The sequence below is a fragment of the Quercus suber genome, unplaced genomic scaffold (assembly GCF_002906115.3).
Source record: "Quercus suber isolate HL8 unplaced genomic scaffold, Cork oak 2.0 scaffold_190, whole genome shotgun sequence".
In the NCBI taxonomy this organism is placed as follows: domain Eukaryota; kingdom Viridiplantae; phylum Streptophyta; class Magnoliopsida; order Fagales; family Fagaceae; genus Quercus; species Quercus suber.
The window spans coordinates 693,857-707,019 of NW_027069648.1; the positions used below are offsets into that span (position 1 = coordinate 693,857).

General features: G+C 31.1%; 1 protein-coding gene across 1 annotated transcript; it reads right to left on the reverse strand.

Moving 5' to 3' along the window:
* Window positions 1–187: 187 nt before the first annotated feature.
* On the reverse strand, window positions 188–5,217 carry LOC112037103 (beta-glucosidase 44). The gene is made up of 11 exons (XM_065778764.1): window positions 4,830–5,217; window positions 3,161–3,219; window positions 2,713–2,788; window positions 2,537–2,608; window positions 2,312–2,399; window positions 1,934–2,186; window positions 1,719–1,834; window positions 1,130–1,347; window positions 982–1,013; window positions 786–888; window positions 188–674 (listed from the first exon to the last, which is right to left on the reverse strand). Exons 1-11 carry the CDS (start codon window positions 5,122–5,124, stop codon window positions 397–399), a joined length of 1,590 nt encoding a protein of 529 aa, XP_065634836.1. The 5' UTR covers window positions 5,125–5,217; the 3' UTR covers window positions 188–396.
* Between the last annotated feature and the right edge of the window lie 7,946 nt (window positions 5,218–13,163).

Consider the following 13,163-nt stretch of genomic DNA (forward strand, 5'->3'; position numbering starts at 1 on the left):
AGGATGTATCTCCCTGTAAACTTGTCTTGAATTCTATGCTACTTTTTCTGCACCTTAATTTCTTTTGGCATTTACAAATCCAAGCAGTTTACTGGCATTTTACCCTTGCAAAATGTCCCCTGTACTCATTGGTAAACTGTAAGGGTTGCATATGTTTGGTGTGCGCATCACAAGGCCATAACAATCATTGCAGAAGTCATCGAAAGACATTCTTAAAATTTCATGGTTATTTCCATATGATTACAGTTTAAGAAAGAAAAAGAAAAAAAAAAAAAGCATTATTAATGTAGAAGCAAACAGAAGGGAAGAACCTTGGCACCTGCATTAGTACCTTGATATTAGTTATTGTTTTACTGCATAACACCATTTCTAATTAACAAGAACATAGCTGGCTGCTTAATGCTTGTTTCTCTGAAGTAGACGCTTGAACCAATACGCAGACATCTTTGGATACCTCTTGAGGTTGGCAAAATCAACATAGACAATTCCAAACCTTGAAGTGTAACCTAATCTCCATTCAAAGTTGTCAAGCAATGACCATGCAAAGTAACCAACAACATTTGCTCCTTCATCAACGGCCTTCTTCAATTGAGTCAAATAGCCTTTGTAGAAGTTGATTCTAGTAGTGTCGTGCAATCCCTTAGGAATTGTGACATTACCCGGGTCATCCATGCCTGCAAAACAAACATCAATGTTTATTTCAAACTCGTTTTCTTTCAACTCACAATGAACAAAATACAAAAGTTTAATAGGAAGAATTAAAAACACATGTAACTGACTCCTACCATTTTCAGATAGAATCACAGTAGGGTTTCCATAATGCTCTTTTATGTATGTTATGGCTTTGTACAACCCCCATGGTACATTGTAGAGCCAATAAGAATTTGCCTGCAAATGTCCAATTAAACATAAATAAAATTAAAATTTGAATTGTGCAGTGACATAATTATGAAATGATGTGTAAGATTGGATTGTAATTACTTTTGGACCAATAGGCACTCCATTCTTTTTATCTGCAAAGTTAATGAAAAATACAAAGGACATTAGAAAATACCGTTTAAAAAGAATAGGGTTGAGTGACAAAATAACTTACATATACTAAATTTAGAGGAAGAGGGGAATAACTTACAAGCAAATCCAGCATTCCAATCCTGCTGGTAGCCTAAAACTTTTGGTTTTGATTTATGTGGATCATACATGTAGTAAGCAGTATATTGGTTGATGCCGACAAAATCCATTGAACCTTTCACCATCTTGACCTCCTCTTTTGTGAACTTGGGTAGTCTATCCCCAACGATATCTTGCATTGTTCTTGGATACTCGCCATATACAATGGGATGAATAAACCTATGTGAAGTAAGATCAATTACAACCAAGTTCTTTGTTTATATAAAAGGAATTGTGAGTAGTATCTAATTTTTTTTTTTCTCTTATTCCCATTTACTTACAAATTATTCATAAATAATAGGAAAATGTCATTAGTTTTCTATTCTCTTATAGGTGGTTATTACCATATATATATATATATATATATTTATCGAATTTATCCACAATTGCATAATATATTTTTGAAAATAAGTTTTATATCCAACTCACTGCCAACGACAAATGAGGTTTATCTAATAGTTTTTCAATGGTAACTATATCAGTAAAGCCAAAAGTTTTGATCAAAGACACCAAACACGAGGAGACAAATGTTGGTCTTAAAAGATTTTTACCATCCAACATGGAAGTCTCTTGCTCTTTGAGCTGCATAGTTATCAGCTTTAGATCTGGTAAGAGGTTCGTACCAAACGAAATCCAAAAGAATTCCAATTCTTCCTTTTTGTTTTTCCTGAAAGTCACATATATATTAGTTAAATTAAGCTTTAATGCCCTTTAATGAATTAAAAGAAAATCATCTTATTGAAAGAAAAAAAAATGCTAATCTTACTTGATACTTTTCACGATATCTCTGCACTGCAGCTGCATGAGCTAAAATCAAATGATGGGCAACAATATATGGCTCAGTTGCAGAATTTCCAGCTGTACAATTTCCATATGGCTTGGAGCACCTTCCAGGAGCAAAGAACCCATTATCATATCCAAGAGCAGCCACCACCCTAGGTTCATTAAATGTCATCCAATTCCTCACTCTGTCTCCAAATGTCCTGAAACAGAAGTCTGCATAATCCGCGAAGTCTTTCCTGTAAGGTTTGAAAATTTTAGCAAATTCCAAATCTTTATAGAAACAACTTCTTATGTTGGACATTTAATCAACCTCAATTTTCTAACAACGAAATATATTATAAAAAATTTATGAGGTACTTACACGACTTGGTCACTTAATAATCCCTTGTACTTCTTCTCAAGTGCTAAGGGAAGATCATAATGGTATAGATTTGCATATGGAGTAATGCCTACAGAACATTTAGAGGTATTGTGGTTATACAATTATCGTACCCTTCTTTGATCACATAGTATGAATACTCAAGTTTAATACTTTGAGTTGGAGCTCATATGAGAAATTTTTTTTAACTTGGCCATTGCAATTTACCTCTTTTTAGCAAGTAGTTGATCAATCTATTGTAGTATGCCACACCTTTGTGATTTACATTCCCGGTTCCATCTACATTATTAACAAGGAGTTACACAGGATTTAATAGGGCAAGTAATAATGTTGTATACCAAAATATGACCTGATGTGATGAATAAACATGCTGATGAAATTACCTGGGAAAATTCTGGACCATGAAATTGAGAACCGGTATGCATCAAAGTTGAGCTTTTTCATTATATCAATATCTTCCTGTAACAACAGAAACATTTTATATTTCAGAGTTTCCCTTATATCAGAAAGAGCCATAATGATGCATCAAAATTTGCTACTGCTACTCTTAATCCCTGCTCAAGTTGACTCTGTTACCCGACCCTTTTAGATGCCATTGGATGTGCAAATTGTAGTAGTATTATTATTACTAATTAATATGAGTTTCATCATGGGACAAATTGAAAATGACTAGAGGATCACTTAAGTAATTGATGGCATAATTGAACTCTGGTTTTCACCCCACACACCCCCACAAGCACTTATACTTAAAATTTGTAATAGTGAGCTCGATTTTTATTTTCTATAAAAGGCAGAACAAATGACCCTTCTTGTTTCGTTGCTATAACTTACTTTATATCGGTGATACTGGTCCACGGAAACATCTGCAGTCCCATTGTTTGCAATAATCCCTGTTTCAAATTCAAATTCAAGTGAAATAATAAATATTTGAAACAAGTGGCACTAATAAATAAATATTTGACACTACTAATTCAAATCGAATTTTAACATGCCTATTTTTATTAAGAGAATCAAGTTAGAATACTTCCTCCAAATTATAGGAAAGAAATTCTCTATTTTTCTTATTTTTAGTTACTTTTAATTAATCTCACGTGCAAAAAGGTCAGACCTGTCAGTCTGTTTGTGCACATTTTGTTTTTAGCTTTTGGGTTTATTTTTTTAATAAAATAAAAAATAAAGCTTTTTAAAAGCTTACTTTTACTTTTTTTTTCTTTTCAAAAAGGGTTTTAGTAAAAAATTGAAAAAATGATTGTTTTTTTAATTTCTTATAAAATTTTCTTAAAAGAGATGATTAATGTATGTCTTAAAGAGATTAAATTCTATAAGGATGTGGTGTAAAACTCATGATTTACCTTTCCAATCCCAACATGCTACATCAGCTTATCACATAATTAAGAATAAACACAATTACATCTAATCAATTCTAATATTTATATTGTTTTTTTTAGGAATAATACCTACATAAATTCAACCAAATTAAAAGTTTATTGAAATGTTATTAGCTATGGTTAAATACATTAAATTTTAAGTAAAATATTAACATGACAATTTTTTATTAGATGAAATAAAATATGGGTTTCATATCTCATCCTTATAAATTTAGAATCTTTTAAAAAATACACAATAACATCATCCACTCTATATTCTACAAATAAAACTTTGACACATACTAAGCTATTTAATTAAATGCTAATTTTTTGACTTTTTATATTCCGAACTTTCAGTTTCCTAAAAGAATTAAAACAAGAAAGTGAAAAAACCAACACATGTTCACCAACCACCATCACCGGTCCAACCGGCAGAGCGAGAATAGTAATAAGGAAATCAACCAATTCCATTCCTGCTTCAGCGAAGAGCACTTGGTGACTCTTTTTGTCAATCAAAAGCTTCAGGCTTACTTTAGTGGCTGCCATGTTTTGTATGCTGCTTAGAGCACTTACCTTAGTGGCTACCTTAGGTCCACAACTCAGCCGCCAGGTCCACACCAACCAACGCATGGCTTTGTTGTGTTTATTCTACCGTGTGGCACGGTGCTTCGTGGCTTTCAATTCTTGAAAATTTTCAATTTCTGTGATGCTGACTGATTAATTGTGGTAATCAAAGTACGGACAAAAGGTTACGCAGTGACTTGTACCAATTTGGGGTTGAGTATTTTTGATGGATTGTTTGCTGGTGGTGACCGGTGAAGATGTGCTGGGTTTTATTTTTTTTGGTAACTGGCTGGCCAGCTGAGGTGTGGACCTGGCGGCAGTAGTGGATGGCCGATGACAACGTTGGTGATCTCTATCTAGTGGTGCCGGTGAAGTTGGTAGTGGTGGCCCGGTGAACATGTGTTGGTTTTTTGTTTTAATATAACTGATATCCAATTATATATACTTTATCCTATCCTACTACTAATAATAATAATGCTAAGTGCTAACTCAAAAGAATTCTTAAAAGAAATAAAAGAAAAAAAGAATGGAAGAATTAGATTAACATGGTTATGGATATTAGAAATAACCTGGAATTTTAACAAAGGTATCCCAAATACTGGGCCCACGACCATCCTTGTGGGCCATGCCTTCCACTTGATATGCAGAAGTGGCCGTTCCGAACACAAAGCCCTTCGGAAACTTGTCTCTGCTAAGTCCACCACTGTCCAAACTCACACTCTCAGTCTCTGGGTCTGAGAATAAACCTTCATTCTTGGGCTCTGTAGTACCATTTGCATGAAGCACAACACATTGGATAACAACAGCAACAACAGCACTAAGCAAGAACAACCACGTTGACATTGGAGCTATTCCTATTCTCATCTTGAAGCCACAGATAAATACACACAAAAAGAAAGATAAAGAGAGAGAGAGAGAGAGAGAGTATTGGCAGTGAAGAATGTTAAGTGTGCGAGTGAGCAATTATATAGACAAGCAATAATACAGAGAATTTGGATTTAATTCAGAAGAGTATAATGGTTAATAAGATGCGTTGGCAACTACATATAGGGTCTGTTTGGATTGAACTTATTGTTGTTGAAACTAAAAATAAAAAACTGAAAACACTGTAGCAAAATAATTTTTAAATGTGTAAATCGTATCATGAGACCCATTTTTAATATTTTTTATTGTGTAAACAGTGCATAAACAGTAATTTTTGTCTTTTGCACAGTGATTTTACTGTTTACCAAAAAAAGCAAAAAAAAAAAAGAGGAAACGCTAGATGATACAAAACGTGGACGCCGAATCCAAACTGGGTCATAGTACAAAATTTACCTTAAAAAGACTATCCATTATTTTATAATATTTTAATTATTTTATCTTCATTAGTTACTTGTCAATTTAAAATTTGGGGACAAGGAATATAATTAATATTCATTTCAACAACTAGCAATAAAATATTGAGCTATCCTTCTTGGAAAGTTGTGATGTAGGCAATATTTTCACAATACTTTCTTAATAAATCTTAAGTGACACATAGTTATAGATTGTTATTGGTAGGATAAAAAGAAAGTTTAGTAATATGCTTAAATTTGAACTAATAATAACTAACCACCTATAATTTGTTGAGAAAATATTGTGAAAATTTCTTTTTGCATTGAGTGACACGTTAATTTGTATAGTTTATAAAAATTTGTAATTTCCTTGTTATTGCTATATTTGCGAGATAAATTTTCTTTTATTTACAAATTTTATGTGAGTATTTTGGCTTGTTGAGTACAACCTTGTTTTTTCATTAATTAATTGGAGACTTAGAGTGGATATAAGTATAGTTATATTTAAAAAAAAAAACATAATTAATAAACTAAAACAAGTTGAAAATTGTTTTTTTTTTTTTGTGCTTATTTTTATAATTTATACAAAGAATGTTTTAAGGTAAATCATTTCACTCTTTTTATTAGGCATCACTCAATTTATCCATCATATTATTATATACTAGCTTTTGAGTACGCGCTCATACACGTGCCTACAATCAAGCTTTTTTATGGAAAATCTCATCTCAGATTACATCTTATCGCTGGGTTTAACTTTCACTATTGCACTTATTGTCGCTTTTAGGGCGGGGCGAGATAGGCGACAGATCTACTAGCAATAAAATATTGAGCTATCCTTCTTGGCGAGTTGTGACGTAGGCAATATTTTCACAATACTTTTTTAATAAATCTTAAGTGACACATAGTTATAAATTGTTATTGGTAGGATAAAAAGAAAGTTTAGTAATATGCTTAAATTTGAACTAATAATAACTAACCACCTATAATTTGTTGAGAAAATATTGTGAAAATTTCTTTTTGCATTGAGTGACACGTTAATTTATATAGTTTATAAAAATTTGTAATTTCCTTGTTATTGCTATATTTGCGAGATAATTTTTTTTTTATTTACAAATTTTATGTGAGTATTTTGGCTTGTTGAGTACAACCTTGTTTTTTCATTAATTAATTGGAGACTTAGAGTGGATATAAGTATAGTTATATTTAAAAAAAAAAACATAATTAATAAACTAAAACAAGCTGAATTTTTTTTTTTGTGCTTATTTTTATAATTTATACAAAGAATGTTTTAAGGTAAATCATTTCACTCTTTTTATTAGGAATCACTCAATTTATCCATCATATTATTATATACTAGCTTTTGAGTACGCGCTCATATACGTGCTCAGAGATTTTTTTATTTTTTTGAAAAAATTAATAATTTGTATCTATTATAATTTAAAAATATTTTTTTTCAAACAAATAAAAATGATAAACTCTATAAATAAGTAGTAATTGTAATTTTTTTTTTTTGAACATGAAGGGGAAAAAATTCTAAATTTTAGGAGTTCTCATTTTGAATTCAAAATGAAATTTGTTATTTAATATTTATGACCTTATTTCTAAATGAAGTTACCAAATGAAGTTACCATTTATTAATGAGGATATCTTTGAACCAAAAAAAATTCAGTTGAAAGAGAGAAACCCTTTTATATATAATAAGTATAGATGATAAAAAGTAAAATAGAAAAATTACATGTCACAGTTGGGCGATATCAATAATGTGAACATAATCTTTTAAATCAAGTTCTATTCACAAAATTTAAAATATTATTAAATTTAAAGAAATTGGCATATTATATTAATGATAATTATTCTTTACAATTTACTTGTTAAAATTACCATAGTCCATTTTGATTATTTTTTTTCCACTGGAGTACAATGCCTGCCGCATGGACTAATTTTGCAGGAAAAACTCTATCATGTTTCCGGTGCATAGACCCCACACCTCTCTCAACTTTGCAGACCCAAAAAGGCACGCACGTGATTTGTCATTTACAGCAAAAGGGAGTATTCCTCAAGGTTGACATTTCCTTTTCCTTTCCCTTAGTTTATTTATTATTATTATTATTTTATTTTTTTTTTTTAGTGTATGCATTTTATCTCAAAAATGAGTTTATGCAAAAGATGTCTATCGTTCGGCTTGGTTGCTTTGGATATATTCCAGTCTAAGAGCATTCACAGCCAGAAATGCAATCTCATCTTATTTTACCATCCCAAAAAGTTATTTTACTACTTATACCATACCATTTTCTAATACTTCCAACATCTCAACTTTTATTTTACAATCCTACACACTAAAATAATAAAAATTATATAATAAAATAATATTTAAAAGTTATCACTCCTCTCTCTTCATCCCTATCCTTGCCTCTATCCCTTTCTCAACAACCCAATCATCACCACACCACCACCACCACCACCACCACCACCATTCCTACCACGCCACCATGCCCATCAAAATCCCACTGGAACCAAAAATCCAAATTAAGGGGGGAAAAAAAAAAACCCACCAGATCACTGCCACATCCACCGAGCGAAACCATCATCGGTGAGTCTCTGTCCCTCTATCAACAACCCAATCATCACCACACCACCACCACCACCATTCCTACCACGCCACCCACCAAAATCCCACTAAAACCAAAAACCCANACCATGCCCACCAAAATCCCACCGGAACCAAAAACCCAAATTAAGGGAAAAAAAAAAAAAAACCCACTAGATCACTGCCACATCCACCAAGTGAAACCATCATCGGCAACATTGGCAACCCACCAATCTCCACCAAGAAACCCACCAATCTGCTTTGATCCATACCCACCCCAATTGTACGAACTAGCCACCTCTCTCTCCACCAATCCCCACCACACATCCATCGTGTCTTGGCTCGTGTCACGGAGAGATCGGCTCGGAGTTCTGGCGAGAGCTTCGATGTGGTGCGTAAGCCATGGAGTATATGAGAGTGTGATAGAGAAGAGGGAGAAAGAGAGGAAAGTGTGAGAGACAAAGAAAGATGGAGAGATAGATGATAGATGAGAGATGAGTGAGAAAAAAAAAAAACCCGAATAAAATATTAATATTATTTTTGGCATAGTGCTATAGTGCCATCTTACATGTAGTGCCATCTTACATTTAAGATGACATTGTAGCACTATGTAAAAAAATTTGGCATTTCCCACTTTTGGCCTTCCAGCTGCTAGGTGTATTTTGGGCCTAAATGTCAAATGTTGCTTGCATTTGGCATTTCCAAGGCCGGCTAGGGATGCTCTAAGAAACCAACACTCAAACTGAAAGGATCAGTAATTGGAGACTTGAATTCGTTGCCAACTGTCGAAACCACTGAAATCCCAACGAGTCGAGTCGATTTGAACGGGTCTTTGGAAAATCCTAGTCTACATACTGGTTTGCCAATATGAAGACAGAAATAAATACCACATTATCTTACACTTAATTCTTTTTTTTTTAAGAGTGTTTTAACTTATGGCGTTCACTTTTAATGATAGTTCTTTATCATCAGACCAAGACACCAATCGGCTTTTGGTATAGACAATGATTGGATTGAACCCCAGATCTCTTATTTAACCATCAGAGACTTTACCAGTTGAGCTAACTGAAACCCACTTCATTCTGATACATTAAACCTTTTTTTTTTTGGAAAAGATACATTAAACTAATTTAATGATGCATTGTATTATATTAATATTTATTCGATTTATAAATGAATCACAAACCTTCTTATTTATTTTTAGGTCAAACTTTTTTTAAATTTTTTTGTAAGTCTAAAAATAGACCATACTTTGTGTATTGTCTAGGCATGGAAATTTGAAGTCTAATGCTCTAGGATTAGAAGCTTATATCTACGGACTAATAAATAAATAAAGAAGCTTATATCTACGGACATGGCTATACTCTACCTATAAAAAATTTGCTTTGAATTAACGGTTACCTTTATTTATTTATTTATTTTTGTTGATAACTATCAGTTACCTTTATTGATCTTATACTAAAGTAACTATAGTTATTTTTCAAATTATCAAACAATATAATTTACACCCATGTTAATGATGGTAACTAATTGGTGTCCATTTCGGAACAACTTATTTAATCTTTTGTTAAAATTTTTTTGCTAAAAGGATATTAATGTATATTTGTACTTTAAAAAATGAGAAAAAAAAAGAGGTTTTAAAAAATTTATATAAATTTAATTGTATATATTTGAAAATAACTTATCCAGCTTTTTGTTGAAAATACCATAGATAAAAAGTAAAAACTAAATAAAATAAGTAAGTAACTCACGTGGGATCCACATATAGTATTAAAAAAAAAAAGAAAAAAAAGTAATAAGTTGGTTTATAAGTGCATCTCAAACTAATATTACTAAAGAGCCAAAAAGTTAAAGTATGTTTGGTAACTGTTTTTTTCTCTTATTTTTTGTTTCCAAAAAGAATTTTTTATTTTTGAGACTAAAAAACTTGTTTGGCAATCTAAAATGGATAGAAAACAAAAATTGTTCTCAATTTGTGAAGGAAATTAAAAACAGGCAAAATGTTGTTTTCGGTTTCTAGTTTTTAAAGCCAATGAAAACATGAGTTTGATTTAATGAATCCATCACATTTAATGAGTTACCGCCAAAGTTCGAATCTTACTAACAACATATTTCAGTATTTTATATTTTTTTTCTTCAAAAACCCTTTTTTTTTTTTTTTTTTTTTTAAATTTCAACTAACCAAACATGTTTTTGATTTAAAAAATATAAGAATTTTTTTTTTAAATTCCCAAATTTTTTTTTGGAAAATAGAAAACAAAAACTATTACCAAAAATAACATTAGTTTTTTTCTTTAATGTTTTTTTTTTTTGGAATCAAATGAAAAGAGAAGTTAGCTTATTAGCTAGTCCAAAACTAATAAGTAAAAAGCTAGCTTATTAGTTTTATTTTTACAGCTAATAAATCAAAAATATACACTTGTCAGCCTAAAAATTATTGACTAAGTAAGATTTTAGCTTTTATTGAAGATGTTTTGTTGGGAAAAAGAAGTAGTATTGCTATGGGGCCATCTTGCTCTACCCTATAAGAGCATATCCAATAGGCTCTCTAAAGTCATTTTTTGAGAGCAAATCAACCAAAAAAAAAAAAAAAATCCTCCAACCACCTCTTTACTTCTAATTTTTTCTTCTTCTTAGAGTTGCTACCGTAGCTCTCTTGACATGGAGAGCACTGTAGCAACTCCAAATAAATTTTTCTCCTTAAGAGTATTTTCAACAGTCACTTTAGATTTTTGTATTATTTGGAGAGTGAACAGTTCATTTTTACCTTTTAGCTATCTACTTTTTTAAATATAATTTCCAATAAATTCTCTATCATTTTATCTATCCAATTTAAATATTATTTCTTTGTTTTTTTTTAATAAAATATTTCTTTGTTTGCTTTATCAATCTTCATTCGTTCATTTCTAATGGCTATTTTTTTAAACTACTCAATAACCATATTATTTAGATCTCCCAATAGTAAAATTTTAAATTTTTTCCTAATAATATATTTTTTAACAAATCTGTGAAGTACTTGTGTGATAACGATGTAGTGAGCTATAGGTCATCTAATTTTAATTAAAAATACTATATTCACAATATTTTTCACAGCACTTTCATAGTAAATCTTATGTGATAAGTTTTTGTTGGCCCTAATTTATACTCGTCATTGAAATTATTTGTTTACTCACCAATAATATCCAGCAATAATACCCTTTCACTTAAGATTTATTATGAAAATATAGTGAAAATATTATAGTAGCATTTCTTGATTTTAATTTCTTATTCTTTATTTTATTTTACCATTCCTCTCTTTATTTTATTTTTCATCCATATGATTTCTTTTTTTCTTTTCTTTTTCTACCTCGTCTCCTCCAGGACCTCCACACAAGCCTCTTTTTTTTTTTTTTGGGTACAGACAGCTGCATATCCTTGAGAGAAGGTTGGTGGAGATTGAGTCACTAGAATAGAAGGACAAAGCTAGTGGAGTCACCATGCAGCACCACTTCGTCTGCCTCCCCACCGCCAGACTAAGATCGGCCTATCTTCTTCTTCTCTTTTTTTTTTTTTTTTTTTTTTTTTTTTTTTTTTTTTTTTTTATTGTGGAAAAAAATTATGAAAAATTTTGTATACATAAGCTTATTAAATTGAATGAGGAACAATGAAATATTTTGTACCGGAAAAGGTTTCTCTCCAAAATAATTTGAACAAAACCTTCAAACTCCTCTTATATTTTTTTATTAGATATGAATTTTGAAAATCTAACTGTTGGATTGTATGTTCTTATTATATCTTTCATTCTTGCAAAATTTCAAAAAAATCAAAGATCAATAGTTATGTCATTAATCAAATATTTAATTTTAATTTTTGTAGTATAAAATTATGCATAAAAAATAAATTTATTAATTGAATAGTAAATAACATCTTATTTGAATGAAATTTGACATGTATGGAAAAACATAAACAATATTAGTACAATAGTTAGATTTTCAAAATTTACACAAATGAAAATGTACAAGAAAAGTTTGAATAATTTTACTCTAAACTAATTTGAGAGAAATCTTATCATTTTCTACCCACTTTTCCCGATTGAATTAAAAGTGTTAAAGATTCGACATTAAGTCCATGGCCCCTCTTTTTAGTCCCATAAATTAGAGCAAAAGCCGAAAGGAAAAGAATCTGAGGAAGCAAAGGAGGACATAGATTAGTGGAACTTTATCCTAATCGAGTTTGGATGGTCCATACTTGTCCTAGAACAAAACGGGAAGGGGAGAAAATAACAAAAAGAAAAACAAAAGGTTAAAGAGGACAATGACTAATTCAAAAAAAAANACAAGAAAAGTTTGAATGATTTTACTCTAAACTAATTTGGAGAGAAATCTTACTCATTTTCTACCCACTTTTCCCGATTGAATTAAAAGTGTTAAAGATTCGACATTAAGTCCATGGCCCCTCTTTTTAGTCCCATAAATTAGAGCAAAAGCCGAAAGGAAAAGAATCTGAGGAAGCAAAGGAGGAACATAGATTAGTGGAACTTTATCCTAATCGAGTTTGGATGGTCCATACTTGTCCTAGAACAAAACGGGAAGGGGAGAAAATAACAAAAAGAAAAACAAAAGGTTAAAGAGGACAATGAACTCATTCAAAAAAAAAAAAAAAAAAAAAGAAAAAGAAAAAGAAAAAGAAAAAGAAAGAAAGAAAAAAGAGGACAATGAGTTCAGGCCCTACACGTAGAAATATCAAATATTGTGTACGTAGATTGGTCCCCTTCTGATTAGACAAGTTGTTGGTCAAAAAAGGAGCCCGTGAATAGGGCATAATTTCAAGTTGGTGATGTAACCTACAGTAATGGTTCACTTTGGACTGAATTCAATCCATTCCACCTCATGAATGTATAAAAAATATGCAAAAATATATCTTCATGTCCGTTTGTTAGGGTGCATTGGAAATTTGGCTGCCAGTAGCCCAATATTTTCAAAAATAATATATTCTTGTGGAAAAGAACAAAGATTTTGAGC